The sequence below is a fragment of the Sceloporus occidentalis genome, unplaced genomic scaffold (assembly GCF_023333645.1).
Source record: "Sceloporus occidentalis isolate IW3139 unplaced genomic scaffold, rSceOcc1.0.p SCAF_193, whole genome shotgun sequence".
NCBI classification, from domain to species: domain Eukaryota; kingdom Metazoa; phylum Chordata; class Lepidosauria; order Squamata; family Phrynosomatidae; genus Sceloporus; species Sceloporus occidentalis.
The window spans coordinates 861,245-878,026 of record NW_028317173.1 but is presented as its reverse complement, the minus strand read 5'-3'; the positions used below and the strand labels follow the sequence as shown (position 1 = coordinate 878,026).

Here is a 16,782-nt window from a genome sequence, read left to right as displayed (position 1 = left end):
CATCAGCCGCCTCTTGGCTCTCGCCAGGCGGGAAGGTATCACGGTGGGAGGGCAAGGGGCAGAATGCCATCCAAACATCAGATGTACCGGGGGGTATGTGCGCAGCCCCGATGGCGAGTGAACCACAGCTGCAAAGTTTGGAAGTGGCCCCGAGCCCCCGGTACAGCGCAGCGCAGGTCTGGGACAGGATTCCTTGCTAGTTCGGTTTAAATATCAGTATTTTGTAATCGGATCGCTTTACCTCCATAGCAGGGAGGAATGTGTTTTATTAGTAGTGCCCATTACCAAGGGTGACTCGGAGAACCGTCTCTTAACTGCCCTGCCTGTCCGCTGAAAGACATCGCTGCCGGCAGGAGGAGCAGGTACCGATCACTTCTTTACTAAAAACCCAAAAGTGAGTACCCGGCCGGCTCGCGATACTTAGTGAAACAGAACAATTTCATGGAGAAAATCCATCTTTTAAGACTCTTAAATTAACTCTTCCAGTGCCAGAAAGGTGCCTGGGTTACCCAAAGAGTTAATATGTAGCATAAGCACTCGCTCTACTGTGATCCGACATTTAAGCAGCTCTGCGGGAACACATCATTTATCCCGTTACTTGCTCTGCTCTGGATACATATTCTGTATATATATATATATATATATATATATATATATATATATATATATATATATATATATATATATATATATATATATATATATATATATATATATATATATATACCATTACATTTATTTATTAAATTATATCGTTTTAAACAAAGATAGACGATTAATTACCCGATTTCTACTCTTTCAAATAGCTCTTAATATGTGTTTTCAATAAATAATAAATTTTATAAATCAAATCATTTATCTACACGTTCCCATTTTTTGAATCATTTTTTATATATTATTTTATTTACTGTACATACATATATTTACATTTCATACATATTTTATATGTTATAATAATTGTCTTTCCTCTCCTCTTTAAACAAAATCATAAAAAATGAGTCTTGTTTTACTGTCAATTAGCCTTTTTAAATTTGCTATATAACAATCCATTAATGTATATATATATATTATAAGGATTATAAGGATATCCTGTATGCTTTTGATGTTAATAATAATTTCTATTATTTTGCTTTTTTTTACGTTTTAAAATCTGTTCTGTTTCCTCTGTGTCCAGTGTAATTATTTACAAATATCATTGTTCGTATAAATTGTTGCTATTAAAATGTTTATTAAACGTGTACGATTTTCAGTTTTAAATCATATATGAGCCTCAGCACAAACATAATATTTTCTTTTAAAACCAATCTGAAAAATCAGGTTCTGATATTCTGACATCATCCGTTTTGGAAACCAGCTTAGTCACTACATGGCTATGCATGTGTACCTTCTGAATGCTGACGTCATACACTTACTGAACACTGTATTGTTTCTTTGTTTATATTTCTTTTATTTTGCTCACAGACATGAAAAATGGAACAACGTTTCCACTTGTATATAATTATTTGTCTTTAGTGAAACAAAACAAAATGTATATCTCAATTTTTGGACTCTTCAGTTCATTTACTCTACAGTAAATGTAAAAAGGCTAATTGAGGCTAAAAACGTATTTTTTAATGATTTTGTTTAAAGGAGAGGGAAGACAATTATTATAACATATAAAATATGTATGTTATGTAAATATATATTTGTACAGCAAATAACTAAAATAATATATATATATTTATCTATATATATTTAATTAAATATTTAAAAAAATCAATAAATAATAAACCAGTGGGAGTTTAAAGCAATCAAAATATCGAATTGTTATTTAACTTGTATCCAGGTGAAATATATTGGAAAATATACTCATACTACTCCATAATGTTTGTAATGAGATGGGGTACAAGTTGTGCATTTGATACAAAAATAAAATATTGAAAATTATTCATAGCCTCTTTTTTTCAACCGTCTTGACAGCATGAAAAAAAAACATTTTCTATCTACAAATTTTAAGAGATTTCATTAAAACAAAAGGGAGGGCAATATGAAGAGAAGCAATACAAATATAAAGTAAAAATGGTGATTCAATATAATTTTATATGGTGTGAAACCCAAAACCAGGGATACCAATAGATAACTTGGGTATTTTAATTCTTTTCTGAGGGATTAAGGCGTAAATATTGTAATAATACTAACCACAAACTATTAACTTTTTCCGAGTTTACATAAATTTAGTGATAAATTTAAGGAATCTTAAATTCTTAAAGCAATGCCACAATTGAATTTTTTTTCTCAGAATTCCTATTTAGTTCTGCAATTGTTATTTTACAGTTTATTATTTTGTGGTAAATCTTGTCAAATTCCCATTCATTTTATCTCTGTCAATAGGACTCCGTATTTTAGGATAAATTGACACATTTTGTGGCAGTAAACACATGCCTATTTGTTAGTGTTTTTATTTTCTCTTGTAATTAGTGGGTTTGTGTTTAACTTGGGCCTAATGAGGAGGCTTCAGCTGTTGTTGACCTCCCCTGTGGTTCGGGTGACACCGGGAAGGAGCCCGGGCAGACCGAGGTAAACTTTCCCGGGCGCATTCCCGCCTCTCTGACAGGCGCCCTTCCCGCCGAGCGAGCCCGCCTACAGCAAGTGACTCCGCCTCCATCCCTGTCCGTTGCACGCGGCCATCTGCTCCTTTTAGGATATGACCCCGCCCCAGGGTTTACAGGATTGTACCTCCCGCGTTGTCACTCACGAATAATACAGTAGCCCCGCCCCTATAGCGTGTCAAATTTACTTGAGTGTCAGTCAATACCGACAAGCGTCCATATTATGCCACGCCTGTTTTGTAGATGCGTTACACCCCTCATCAAGCCTGGCTCTAAACACAGGAGATCTAAAAAGCATTTCCCCTGTATCTTTATTTCACAATTCCTTTATTTAGGTTATTCTTTTAGAAAAAGACAAATTAATAATAGTTCCTAAAGAAAACCACACCCCTTAGTTAGGTACTTCTTTTTTTAGGTATACGTTTCTTTAAGAACTCACAAAATGGGCTCTAGTGTTTAGAACTTCGCTGTAGGTTTCTTAGCCCCGCCTGCGGACGTTGGTGCGTTATGAGTGACATGTACGTGCCCTGCCCCCTTAGCCGGTCAGTGTCGCTGATGTCGTTTGAATAATCGCAGGAGGATGAATTTTTCCGAGGTCTTCAAGCTTTCCAACCAGCTGTGCAGTTTCTCTCCCGATGGGAAGTATCTGGTGAGTGTCTACATCGCAACGTTGCCCCACCCATCGCCCCCCAGCCCCTATGGCTGAGTTTGGTGGGAGTTGTAGTCCCATGGCATCTCTTATGGCCGTGGCTGGCAGTAGGCATATTTCCAAATTCAGTTTTTTTTCCGCTTATTATTTTGTGTGGAGGATGCCTACAAGTGGACAGTGCAGCGGGTATGGACTTCAACCCCTAGGATGCTCAGCCAGCTAATGGGAGAGTCCAGCTGCTGTGAGGAAGTATCAGACAAGTCTAGCGCACAATGGAACGTATGGTTCACATGGTTTGCGTCTGGCTGAGCATCATGGGAGTCTTAGTCCTCACCTATAATATTGCGAGAGGTTGCCTCCTCTTCAGTTAAAGCCTTTTCTGCCACTGATTGGCTGTTTGAAGCAGCCAATCAGTGACCAGACTTGTCGGACCATGGAAGAGGGCATCCACAGCGGCAGGGCTGCAGCTTCTGCATCAGGTAAGTGTTTTCATTTTTAAGGAATGCATATTAAAGTACTCACGGAGAGATAGGGTTAATCCGAGAGCACTTTAATACCCATTCTCTCTTAGAGGGGCTGCCAGAGACCCCGCGTCTGAACGATGAAGCCTTTCTGCCTCTCATTTCTTTAGGCATTAACTAAAGGTTGTTGTTTTTTACCGCAGGCGTCTTGCGTACAGTACAGGCTGGTGATCCGCAACGTGAACACCTTGCAGATCCTCCAGCTGTATACCTGCCTGGATCAAATTCAGCATGTGGAATGGTCTGCAGACTCCATGTTCATCCTGTGCGCCATGTACAAGAGAGGGATCGTGCAGGTAAGCAGACAAGTATAAGCACATCACTCCCAGCCTATGACAACAATATTTTATGCTGTAAATCTGCTTTAAAGGTTGCTGTCCCACTTAGGCGAAACATTCATTGCTGCCTCTATATAACCTAAAAAAATGTTTTATCTCCCGATCACATAACCATTAAACGCTCATTAATAACACTCATTCATTAATAAAGGGAATTATATAAGAGTGACATTTAGCAGAGTAGGCGGAAAGGCGTATGAGATTTTTGTAGGCTCGTAATAATAAAGGGTTAGCTCTAGGTTTGGGCTCGTGGACCCAAAAAAATTTAGTCCATTAGTTTTTGGACAATAAATTTCATTTTGTGCCCTTTTAGGTTCGAAAAGGGCTTTTTTAAAAAAAAAAAATTCAGAAACAAAATTTCTTGTCACTCACTCTCTGCCACACCGACCTTCTCCGTGTTTCTGCAGCTTTGCTTCTTTTTCTTCCCGTTCTCCGCTTCTCCTTTTCTCCGTTTCTCTCCGGTGATCCTCTGCATTACTCTGGCCTCCTGGAGCACTTCTGCATCGGTGGGCACCACGGGGACAACTTCTCACTCAATCGGAGGTCGTTCCTAAAGTGTGCGCTGACGCTCCGTAATGATGTAGCTCCAGAGGCCAAAGTAATGCAGAGGAACGCTTCTCATTCTCCACCGATCTGTGTGCCTCCTGGAGCTCTCCCGCATCAGGGTCTTGATGATGAAGTGCTCCAGGAGCAGATCAGTAGGAGAAGCAGATCACTGACGAAGAAAGGAGAACGAAGACGCGGAGAACACGAAGAAGGAGGAGTGGACATCAAGAAGAAGAAAATGTGAGTAAGAGCAGAAAACAAAATTCAGAGCTTTTTAAGCTTTGTTTTTCGTTTATCGTTTATTTAACCCCTTCACGACAAGGCCCGTACATGTACAGGTTCACAATGCATCCTGCTCGTTTTTGGGCATTCACAAACTTTGTTAAAATTACAATTTGTGCGGATACACAAGTCTAGTTCTTCCCACCGTTCTCATCAACCACCGTGGTGCTAAAAGGCGTCATCACTCTGACAGTCTGAGAGTTCATAGTGATAGAAAGCTTTTGTGGGGCGGCGAAGGACAGGGCCAGGCTTTAAATGGTTAAGCAAACACAAACTGACAGTAAATGAGCGCACTGAGGCGTGCTGCCACAGAAGGAAAAGTGGGCTTCGCAGATAGTCCGACAATAAACACCAAACCCCGTAAGAAAGCTGATTCAGCTCGATCTGCGCGCCCACGTCTCGGCCACAGAGCGCCAAGTCATTGGGGAGAGATGTCGTCGGTTCCTGCGCGCGCGGCTTTCACGGTGTACTTAGAAATAGAGCTGCTCAAAGGTAACTACTCTACAGAGTTCTTAATAATTTACCTCTTCGTGTCACAGATAGATATATAATGTACTACAAAAGCAGGCACTGATAGGTTGTTGCCATAGAAACTGACAAAGCATCTTTCAGTGGAAAGAATAAAATGACAGCTCTGCCTAGGATACTAGAGTGCAATTAATGTTCCTCTAAGTGGAACGGCACCTTTAAGATCGGTGAGGAGATAACATTATTTTTCATATTATTTATTGTTTTATATAGCGCCATCAAATGCTGTAGCGCTGTACAATGGGTAGAGACCATGTAATCAATACAAATGCGGGGTCTGCCACCTTCTCAGGGAGATCTGCTTCCATGCGGCAGAATAATCTATTATGTCAAAAACAACCGCGTGTCAAAAAGCCGTACGTAGTTTTATCAAATGAATGACTTTGGGCTTTGCAGTGATCAATTTACTTGAACACAGGTGTACACATTGAAAAGACAGTAACTCCATCAAATCATCTCAATTTGTCTGTCTGTCCTGCAGCTCTGGATGCAGTTTGTCTTTTTTTTTTTATTTACATTAAAAGCAGATCTTGATTGTACAGATTGATTTTATTGGGCTAAAAAAGGCACAATCGGCAGCACTATTCTAGTACTATTATAGTCTATTTTAACTTGTTTGAAATCGTGCGATAATCTATCCACAAACGTTGGGATCGGTTTTCTAAACTGTGACCACATTTGTCAGTTGTTTGCATCATCTGGAAAACGCTGTTATAAGCGATTTAACCATTTCACCTCCTCCCGGGAGGACCAGTGACACTCGCTATGTGTTTGTTGCATGCAAGCTCCGTCTTACTTTTGCAGCGGGATCCAGCGCCAGTCCTTCATAGCTCTGGTTGTTAGGAGGGTCCCGCAGGATACTCTTCGTCCCGTAGCTAACCGGCGGTGTTTTTCCCCCCCCCCCAGGTCTGGTCCTTGGAGCAGTCCGAGTGGCACTGCAAGATTGACGAAGGGTCAGCGGGGCTGGTGTCTTCCTGCTGGAGCCCAGATGGTCGTCACATTCTCAACACAACGGAGTTTCATGTAAGCGTGGGCTGATGCCTCCTCTAGTCCGTATCAAATGTTAATGTCTACACTCCCGTTCTGAAAATAAACCCCCAGTGGGCTGAGGGCTATCGGGTTCCCTAGGCGGAAGTACAATACTGTTTTATTCCTTTATTTTTTTTCCATCGATCGCAGTCCCCCCTTCTTCTTCTTTTTTTTCTTCGTTCTGGAGTTCTCAGGCTAATTGAAATATAGCATGTGGGACGATAACATGAATACGTCATCTACATATTGCCAAATGCTTGTGGGAATGTCAGTTGTTTGGGGGGGGGCTTTTTTTTTTGTTTATGTTTATTAGACAACCTTGACATGATCAGTAGAACTTCATTTTTCATACCATGTTAAAAAAAAAAATTGGTGGTGTGATTAAAAGTGTTAACCTGTATTAATACTTAAATGCCAAGGCACTTGGCAAAGACCTCAAGCTGCATTCAGATTGGTAAGAACTTTAATTTTAGAAGATTGGTAAGAACTTTAATTTTTTTAGAAGAGTTTTTCTCCCTCGCTCTCATTCACACGTTTTCTCAACGTCTCCCTATCTTCTTTGCTGCTTCCATGTCCCTGTCTTCTTTCCTGCAGCCCCGTTTCTTCTCCTGCCTCTTCTCGTTCTTCTCTCTACTTTACGCTTCTCCACACTCTCCGCTCCGTTAACCTGGCCTCCCGGAGCACTTCCGCAAAAGGGTGGAGGCTCTGGGCACACCCTCTCCCCTGATTGTTGTAATCGGGGCTGTGTCCCTGGCTCCTCGCTTTTACAAAAGTGCTCCCAAGAAGCCAGAATAATGCAGACAGGTTCACAAAGAAAGAGACGTGTGAATCCATCCTCCATTATTCTGGTCTTATCAATAGACAATCAAATCCCCTTCATGCCTAAGCAGCTACCACTCTTAATAGACAGAAAATACTCACCTGGTGACAGGTCTCACACCGGCCAAAGAATCAGCCCGGTCTCTATCCCGACCTGTCACTGCTCTACGTCTGGAGGAGACTAAAAGTGGATTCCATGGGTTTAAAGACGGACATCTGTTAGACAAGTCTTTAGAATATATGCTAGACAATGTCGTGTTTACAGATCTGGCCCCAAGGACAGTAGATAGGGATGAAACGGCCAGTCTCTTCCATTCAGTGGAATGTGAAGGTTCTGGAAGCTGTAGATTGAGAAGAAGGAAGATGCCTCCAGGACCGGGAAGGAATTGGCGATGGAGGCTTGGTCCAACGTGCCATCGAGTTCAGTGCTGCTTTACTATAATAATCAATGGCTTTTAAACCACAAATGTCTAAATTCTAAAACAAGCCCAGGAAGTTTAGACGGAGCCACCTAATAATTCTAAAAGCTGTGCAGATGACCGATTTAAAGCCAAGCAGGATAAAGCAGGAGCTTCATATTATGCTGCTCCCACAATCCATTCCTCATTAGTACAGGAGAGCTATAATCGCACACGTATTGGACACACTTCTGGTATGTACAGGTTAACCCTGAATTTCCTATGCTATGATGTTTATATATAAAATTAATCTTTTCATAGCAACCAGAGAAGTGTCCCATCTGGTGGAACCGTTCCATTCAAGCCTCTCCGATGCTCTGCGTTGCTCCGGAGTCCACCTCACCCTTCGGTTTGCTTGTCTGGTTATGACCATTATCTGGGTAAAGAATTTCCCAGTTGTTCAAGTTAAGCTCTGGTGTTAGAAATAAATCTCGCAGGCTCCGTTACCTGTCCGTGGCCTGCATACAGTAGACTTCTAGCACATGCTTGTGTAGGCGGCGTGTATTTCTGACCAGCCGTCACGACTCGACGTGACCCCCGCGCGGTTTCATTAAGGTTTTTCCAAGATGGAACCTAAGGATAGATTTACCTTCCAGCTGTAAACAGGTTCCAGACAGCCGCTCGGCCTTTATCCATGTCTGAGTTGTGTTTTACAATCAAGTACGGTAAACTTGTTCCCCGCAGGGAGACGTCGTCATGGGTTCAGCCTTATTCAAAAGAGGTAAAATACTAGTTTTTTGGCAAAATGTCTAGTAATAGGTACTCACAACCCCTATGAAGACATCAGCGGTAGGTAACGCTGGCGTATGGATCTTATACCCTCCAAGGCCGCCAACCATATAATTTATAGGTGTCCTCTTTTTAGACGGCCGGTATGGAGACCTTACGGTGGGGGCAACCAGCAGCTGTTAAATGTTTAATGATCTCCAGCAGCTGGCTGAGAATAATGTTATCATATTGTAACTTTTATAAATGACTCAATAAAGGAAACGCCAGGATCCGGACAAACACGGCCTAGAAGTGTTTTCCAATCACCTCGGATAACCCGCCGCAGCTTTTTTTTGCGATGGGAGTTGTGTGGCGATGACAATGTCTCATTAATTTGCCAAAACCATAAAGATGCACCTGTCTGAGCGCGAGGCGCTGGCCGCTCTGTCTGTACTCCCGGCTCTCGCACGCCCTCCCCGCGGCTTCAATCATCTGACAGATTTATATCCGTAACCTAATTGCGCGCACGCAAGCTACTTGTGCATTGATTTATATCGCAAGGTCCGGCAAATTACTTAGAACGCTGTCACTTATATTTAATGGCGTTTTACTTCTAGACTTCAGCTGCTATCCAGTGTCAGAACAGAAACACAAACACTTCTTGCTTATCCTAAAGTGGATCTGTCGCATCTCTTAAAGGGACAGTCTAATGTCCCAGACACCCCCTCTAAGGAAGAATGCCTATCCCATTGTACAGCGCTGCGGAATATGATGGCGCTATAACAGTAAATATTAATTAAAGTGAAAAAGTTGAACCCCCCCCCCCCCCCTCGTGGTCTGGTATTTGTTGCCACTGGAAATTTAAACGTAAACTTGGATCAGCGAACGCAACGTTCCATTGGGACACAGGAGTGATGGGAGTGATAAAGGGCCATTGGAACACCGGAGTGATGGGAGTGATAAAGGGCCATTGGAACACAGGAGTGATGGGAGTGATAAAGGGCCGTTGGAACACAGGAGTGATGGGAGTGATAAAGGGCCATTGGAACACCGGAGTGATGGGAGTGATAAAGGGCCGTTGGAACACAGGAGTGATGGGAGTGATAAAGGGCCGTTGGAACACAGGAGTGATGGGAGTGATAAAGGGCCGTTGGAACACAGGAGTGATAAAGGACCTCTGTGCGCCTATGAAGATATTCCAGCTACAATAGTTATTTACTTAGACATTAACCCCGTCTGCGCTGGATTTCTCATCTATTTCATGTTATTTTAATGGACACAATTTGCTTTTCTTTTCTTTCCAAACTTTTGAACAGTGGCATAGGTTAAAAATATAATTCCCGAGATCATTCACTCGGGTGAGCTGAGCCGGTACTGAGAGCCGCTCTGGACTGGTGTCAAAAACTGGGAAGTGGCGCTCGTTCCCACCAAGTCCAGCTTACGACGGGAAGCAATTTAACCCGTTAGTGGCAGGCCATTCGCGATGATGCTGTGTACCCCCCCCCCCCCAAGAAAAAAAACAAACAATTACCCCGCTTAGTGGCCGGGTGTCACGGATTGAGCCGCTGCTATTAAAATGAAACGTTAAACAATAGGACTGAGTTTCCGAACAGATGTTAAACGTTGACGCTGGCCGCCGGCCTTGATTACTGTTAATGTATTAATGACAGCCCCCGATTTAGCGTGAAATGAAGTTGGGGGTTTGCCAGCTCGACACGTCGGCAATTAACCCCCTGCGCGAGCCGTCCGTGGGGGCACCGGGCTGAAATCATCCATTGTAATTGCCAACGTCTCGGAGCGACTGAAGCGCTTTGTGTCGAGGAATGCGCAGGGAATAATCCGCCGGAATCCCGCGTTGACAGACGCGGCTATGTGAAGGGGGCCGGTGACCCGGGCCAGTCTGGGACACGGTCTGACAGTCACTTGAGAAGCCGAGTTTTGTAAAAGTGCTTCTTGTCGGGTGAAAGTCACCTGCCGCGGACCGTCAGCCCTCCGTGACTCGGCCTCCGGGTGTTCATCATGTTACCGTCTGAACACCGTTTTATTTCTCAGCTGTTTTTTTTTATTTCCCAGGCGCTATCTTGGATCCCAATTCGATTTCTTCAGGGGGGATTCGCTCCAAAACAGCAGCTGAATAAGACCCTTTAAGCCCCTCCGGAGGTTATAAGACGTTAATACCTGCCGCGTTTGGAATTGGGAGGGTGGTTGATGCGTGGAACAGTCTTCCAGCAGGAATGTTGGTACAGTGAGGTAGTTTAAGCATCATTTCTCGTGCGATTTAAAGCCCTCTCTGGACACCGTTAATGAGGGTCCTGTGTGGCAGGAGGGGCACTAAACTCTAAGGTTTGGTCCAAATATACAGAAAGGGGAGTGCGCCCTAAAAAGCCTAAAAGGCATACATATTCAGAGTCCGGGGTACAGCTGCTGATAATGACCGACGTGTACAGACAATAAAGCAAGAGATCAGCAAAAACTACTATTTAATCGCTTGCTTTGTTGTGTCTACATTGTATCTTGTGTTTAAAAAAAAAAAAAAAAGAACCCCAAAACTGGTTATATTGGTTTCAAAGGTCGTTTGAAACTATGTTAGCGTTTGCTAAATTATCCCCCTTATAAAGCCTCCGCTGCATAACCTAAAAGAAAAAAAAAACCCACAAAAAAACATGTTTTTCTGTGTGTTTCTCATGTTGTCACCTAAACAGCGTCGGGATCCTGCGGATGAAACCTAACCCCAGAAAATGTAGGTTGAAATATGTCGTTTAAATCATTGTATAGAAGCTGTGCAGCTGTTGGGCTTATACTGTGTGGGAGCGGAGTATGCATACGGGGGCCGCGCAGTATGCATAGGGGGGCCGCGGAGTCACACTAACCTCCAAGAATGCCCGGCAGCACTTCACATTATTCACGTCTCGATATATTTCCGGCCCCGCTGTATTACACGCATTTTATTGGCTCGTCTTGCTCTTTCATTTCGTTTTCGATTATATAATTACCGTAAGCGACGGCAAATGTTGTAGAAAACCAGGTTTTTAGGCAAAACTGCTTTTCAGTTGGTTAAAGAGGCGCTCCAGCGATCATATGTACTTTGATGTCACTTTTTAATAGATTTTTTTTTGCATGCCAATGGATATTGGGGTATGCAGGTATCCCCTCTAAACATGTGTTCTCTTTCCTCGCATGCGCAGAAAGGGCCCCCATTGATGTAGCTGGGAGCCGGGTCTCCATACGTCTAATAAGCTCCTGTTGGTCAAACTTTAACTTTTTTCATCTTTTCCTCCTCAGCTGCGGATAACTTTATGGTCACTTAGCGCAAAATCCGTCTCTTACATCAAGTATCCCAAAGCGTGCCAGCAAGGTAAGAATATTGTGTTTTTTACCTTTTTATTTTTAATATTTTTTATATTTTACAAAATGAAACTTGTAGATTTGTTGGCGTCTATACCACTGATGTCCAACTGTGATCGTATACGAGTCCCAATTGGTGATTTTGCTCCCAGTATGTTATGGTTGATGTCCCTGCTTGAATGCAGATGACTCAATTGAGTGTATCTTTAAATAATTACATGTCAAGGTTTCCACGGGGGCCGGTACCAAAGCCATTTATAGGTAACACAGTTGGCGAGTCCCTACATAGAATCTGCACGATGGGCCATTAAGGGGTTAATATTTTAAGAGTCTCCGGTTCGGCTCATTTAGAAAGGTCTCAGGTTCGGTAATAGAGGAATTTTGGTTGAAGAAAGTCCGGAATAAGGCAAAAACCCCAACGTTGAAGCAATTTGCAATTGTGCCCGAAAAAATAGGGGTGAGCTCCCCACCCCTCAAAGCCAACGCATCGCGTCCTTATTAACCCATTATATCCCTGCGTTTGATAATTACTGCAACCCATTACATAACGAAAGAAATAAGATTAGGCATTACCGCCGGTCATTTTACTTTAATAACTTTATTGTTCGTCCAGAAATGAACACTAGTGTTGTCGCGGATGAACTTCCTGTTTCTCTTGCGTACTCACCTTTGACCTGCAGGAATCACTTTTACCAAGGACGGCCGGCACATGGCTTTGGCAGAGAGACGCGACTGCACAGATTACGTCAGCATATTTGTGTGTAATGACTGGCGCCTACTAAGGGTGAGAAATACCTCTGTGCTCACATTATGCCTCCGTCTGTTCATTTAATACCTAGATATCTTAGGACTTTGTTTGGAGATCCAGGGGACTTTCCTGGGCTGGTCCTTGGCAGTAAACAAGGCAGTCTAAACATAGCCCCCCATAATCTCCATTATCTCGAACGAGGCATTCTGCATCGTAGTTGTATAATAAGGCAGTACGCGCTATACAGAGGACATAGTGCATGGCTTTGTATGCAGGCAGCGCTTTAATTAGCAGAGCTGATGGGCGGCTAAAGGTCCGCTAATACTTGATCATGTAACTAGATTAGTGCAGAATTAACCCCGTTTCATGAAATTGAGGGTGCTAGCCCCTCTTGAATCTCGCCGCTGAGTTTTAGAATAGCTTTGTGTGTCTTTTCATCTCAACAAGAGACCTGTGTGGTCCTAGTTGCTTATGTGACTTTAGATCTGTATGCAGTAGGTCCATTAAAATAACATGAATTGGATCAGAAATCCAGCGCAGACAGGGTTAATGTTGTAAATGACTATTGTAACTGGAATCTCTTCATAGGTGTCCAGAGGCCCTTTATCACTCCCATCACTCCTGTGTTCCAATGGCACTTTATCACTCCCATCACTCCTGTGTTCCAATGGCACTTTATCACTCCCATCACTCCTGTGTTCCAATGGCACATTGTGTTCGCTGATCCAAGTTTAAGTTTAAAAGGCTAATTGATGGTAGAGGCTAATGTAGTGAATTTAAACATGCATGAGATTTATCATATCTCTCCCGAATCCAAGAAAACAGGCAGACTAGACGAGCCGAATGGTTCTTATCTGCCAACTAATTCTATGTTTCTGTTTGCTGCTTTTTTTTTTTTAGCACTTTGAAACAGAGACTCAAGACCTCACCGGAATCGAATGGGCTCCCAATGGCTGCGTCCTGGCCGTGTGGGACACGTGTCTGGAGGTATGGAGCGATAACATTACAATATCCCAGCGTATAAAACATAAAAGAGACCTTAAATGCTGATTAGAATGTATCCTGGAATATATATATATATATATATATAATAGTTTTTTATTATTATTTACCAGTAAATATACATTTTTGTCAGTATATATACATTTTTGCCAGTATATGGTATTGTAAAGCATTAAGCCGGGATTGTAAATGTTGCAGTACAAGATGTTGCTCTACTCGTTGGACGGGCGATTGCTCTCCAGCTACCGTGCGTACGAGTGGTCGCTTGGGATTAAATCAGTCGCGTGGAGCCCCAGCAGCCAATTCCTTGCCGTCGGGAGCTTTGATGAGAAGGTAGATATATGTTCGCAATGGATTTTAGCTGCGAGGAAAGGTAAAGCAGCGTAACAGCCTAACCCAAACCTTTTTTTATTACTAGGTTCGAATTCTCAACCATGTTACATGGAAGCCAATCAAAGAACTTTCACACCCGGCTACAGTCAATCACCCAAAGGTGGTACGTGTCAAGTCACCAAAACGCTTCGTGACATCATCAGATTAAATGCAGCGTGCATGGGATATGGGGGTAGAATGCGGTCAGGAAGAGTGCATTCTCCGTCCGGCTTGTCTCTTGTTGGTTGTGAACGGTGTTACATTTATAACACCATACGGCTGAAACTGACCTTTCAGCTTTTCAATATTGTGGCAATGTCCCCTCATTTGGGCGCTTAGCATATTTCCCATTGAAGAATGAACCGTGGCCGACACAACCGTTCAAAATGTAAGGAGGCCTCGACTAAGAAACTATACTGAGAAGAACTTTTGGATCCCCATAAGCCACATCTCTGTTAAACGACTTAGGGGAAGCTCTGAGTAGAGTATTAATGACACCCTTTGTGGTCCTTGGTGGTGAGGTTGCGCGTACCATCACGTTTAAACTGTAACATAGGCCAAGCTAGCCGTTTAAAACACTGGATAATTGTCTGGCCCAGTCTTCGTACAGATAGAACCACAGATCTCGCTTTGGTTCAGTAGCCTGACAGGCAGATGAATGGATTTTTCTTTTTCAGGTTGTGTATAAGGAGCTGGAGAGGTGCCCTGGTATAGCAACGGATGAACTTATGTTTCCTTTTCCAAAAGGGAAACCCAGCAGCTTGTTTAGTGTCCGCAGCAGATGTAAGGGCGCCATGCGATATGAAATAATATAGCTATGTAGAGCCTAATGTTTGTAGCCGAACTGTGCTTTTACCTCCCTGAAGTAACTATTATGAAGTTACCCCTGGGCTGAGCTGGCCCTACGTAATGCGGTGAGGCGATGTTCAGGAAATGTCACTGAATTAAATACATTTTACACAGGGCCATCCAGGGTATTCTTGTTGCCGACGCTCACCTACATTGTTACTTTATAATGTGAAGCGGAACACTCCTGCTAACTCTCCTGTTAGTGAATAAACCCCTGCAGGGAGAACTTAAGTAAACTTCACTCTTCTAGTATATGAGGGTAACAGACCTATCGATAGCATAAACCTCCTGGATAGTGATACGCTTTCCCCCATCATGGCGCATGGAGCGCTAGTCAATACATAAAATATAAACGGCAGCCGTGAAAGGTCATGTTATTTTGGAGGAGCGATGCTCGTGTGAGTATGAGGGCCTTGTCTGATCAGCATTCTGTTTCTTACCAGACGAGATAGCGGACGTTCCTGTAACGTTACGGGTCATCAAACCGGACACGGATCGAGCGAATCCGGAGCTTGGTGTTGGGATGCTGGCGTTCAGTCCTGATAATCGTTACTTGGCATCTAGAAATGGTAATTATTGTCCACTGGAGATGTATTGTATGTGTTATTATTAACTTGAAACAGGATGGCCCTTTGCCCCGCAGTTACTGATATTTGATCTTTCTCTCCGTGCTCGCAGATAACATGCCATGTTCTGTGTGGATATGGGACGTACAGAAAATGAGATTATTCGCAGTTTTGGAACAGACTTTACCGGTTCGTTCTCTTCTCTGGGACCCCATTCAGCCTAGACTTGCCGTCTGCACCGGAAATAGCAAAGTGTACCTGTGGTCTCCAGCCGGTAGCGTGTCTGTGCCGGTGCCCGCGGAAGGTAAAAAAACGCTACGAGTTAAACGCAAAGGGGAAAGAAAGCGTATTTGAGCAAAATGAGATAAAACCATTTTATTTATTTTTTTGTGTCAGTGCTGCCAAATTACTATATACAGCACTGGATTTTATGTTCAAGCAGGAAATATTTTTTGGCGACTTCCACCTTTAAACCCCCCGGTTGCTGCTGCATTTAGATTGGAAAAAATTGCTTATTTCCTGGATATATGGTTTTTGTTGTATGTTTCATTATAAGGAAACAAAGCTTCATATTTCCTTTTGTATTTTTTGTAGGAGCTTTTAATGTCCTTTCAATGTCTTGGCATCCAATGGGAGAAGATACCTTGCTCCTCATGAGTAAAGACCATCTGTGTTTGTGTTACTTGGAGACTGAAGATGACGATGATGAGAAGTAACCGGAATGAAGTGCTAGAACAGCACAGAGGGGTCTAAGGCCCCCCCCCCAGGTGAAATTTTTATTGGACTACGCTGCTAAACTCTCATTGTACAAAAGTGATCTGCTCAGAAATGTATTTTTTTCATTATTCCATGTTATTAAAATGTAAATATAGATATTTTTGTAGATGTGTAAAAAGATTTGTGAATAAATACTGTTAAATAGAGTCCTGTCTGCCTGGTTTCTGGGAAACGTAAAGCTCACGCATCAGGGAAAAAATAAGTAAAATTATATGAATATTCCGGTACATAATAATACTTTAGTTTTTTTATTGGACCAATTTAAATTTTTGGTGTCGCTTTCTGGAATATCAGCATCCTGATACTCAATATACAAAAATATATACATAAGATATGTAGGTGTTCTGCCATATCTTACCCGCACAGGTATACTTTCAGAATGGATTCGTTGTCCAGCTGGGTTTGATTGAAGTAATGATTTATAAATATCTGCCATTGGTAGCATGCGATGGCGGAAGATCAATAATGATATAATTGTGCTGACTTTTAATTCATATTACAAATACGAAACACACACATTATGTTTATTATGTTTATTTCCAATATGTTGTGCAACAAATTACATTAAAAGACAATGGTACAGGATGTATGGAGTGTAAATATAAACATAGCTCCAGCAATAAGGGAAAGGAACACAGTGTTTAATGACAAGCTCTA

General features: G+C 42.5%; 1 protein-coding gene across 1 annotated transcript; it reads left to right on the top strand.

Moving 5' to 3' along the window:
* Positions 1-3,168: 3,168 nt before the first annotated feature.
* On the top strand, positions 3,169-16,064 carry LOC149278358 (WD repeat-containing protein WRAP73-like). Its single transcript, XM_089502103.1, has 12 exons — positions 3,169-3,237; positions 3,902-4,054; positions 6,359-6,475; positions 11,749-11,821; positions 12,492-12,595; positions 13,460-13,546; positions 13,760-13,894; positions 13,980-14,057; positions 14,611-14,716; positions 15,226-15,351; positions 15,461-15,652; positions 15,943-16,064. The coding sequence occupies exons 1-12, from the start codon at positions 3,169-3,171 to the stop codon at positions 16,062-16,064; spliced, it is 1,362 nt and encodes a 453-aa protein (XP_089358229.1).
* Positions 16,065-16,782: the final 718 nt, after the last annotated feature.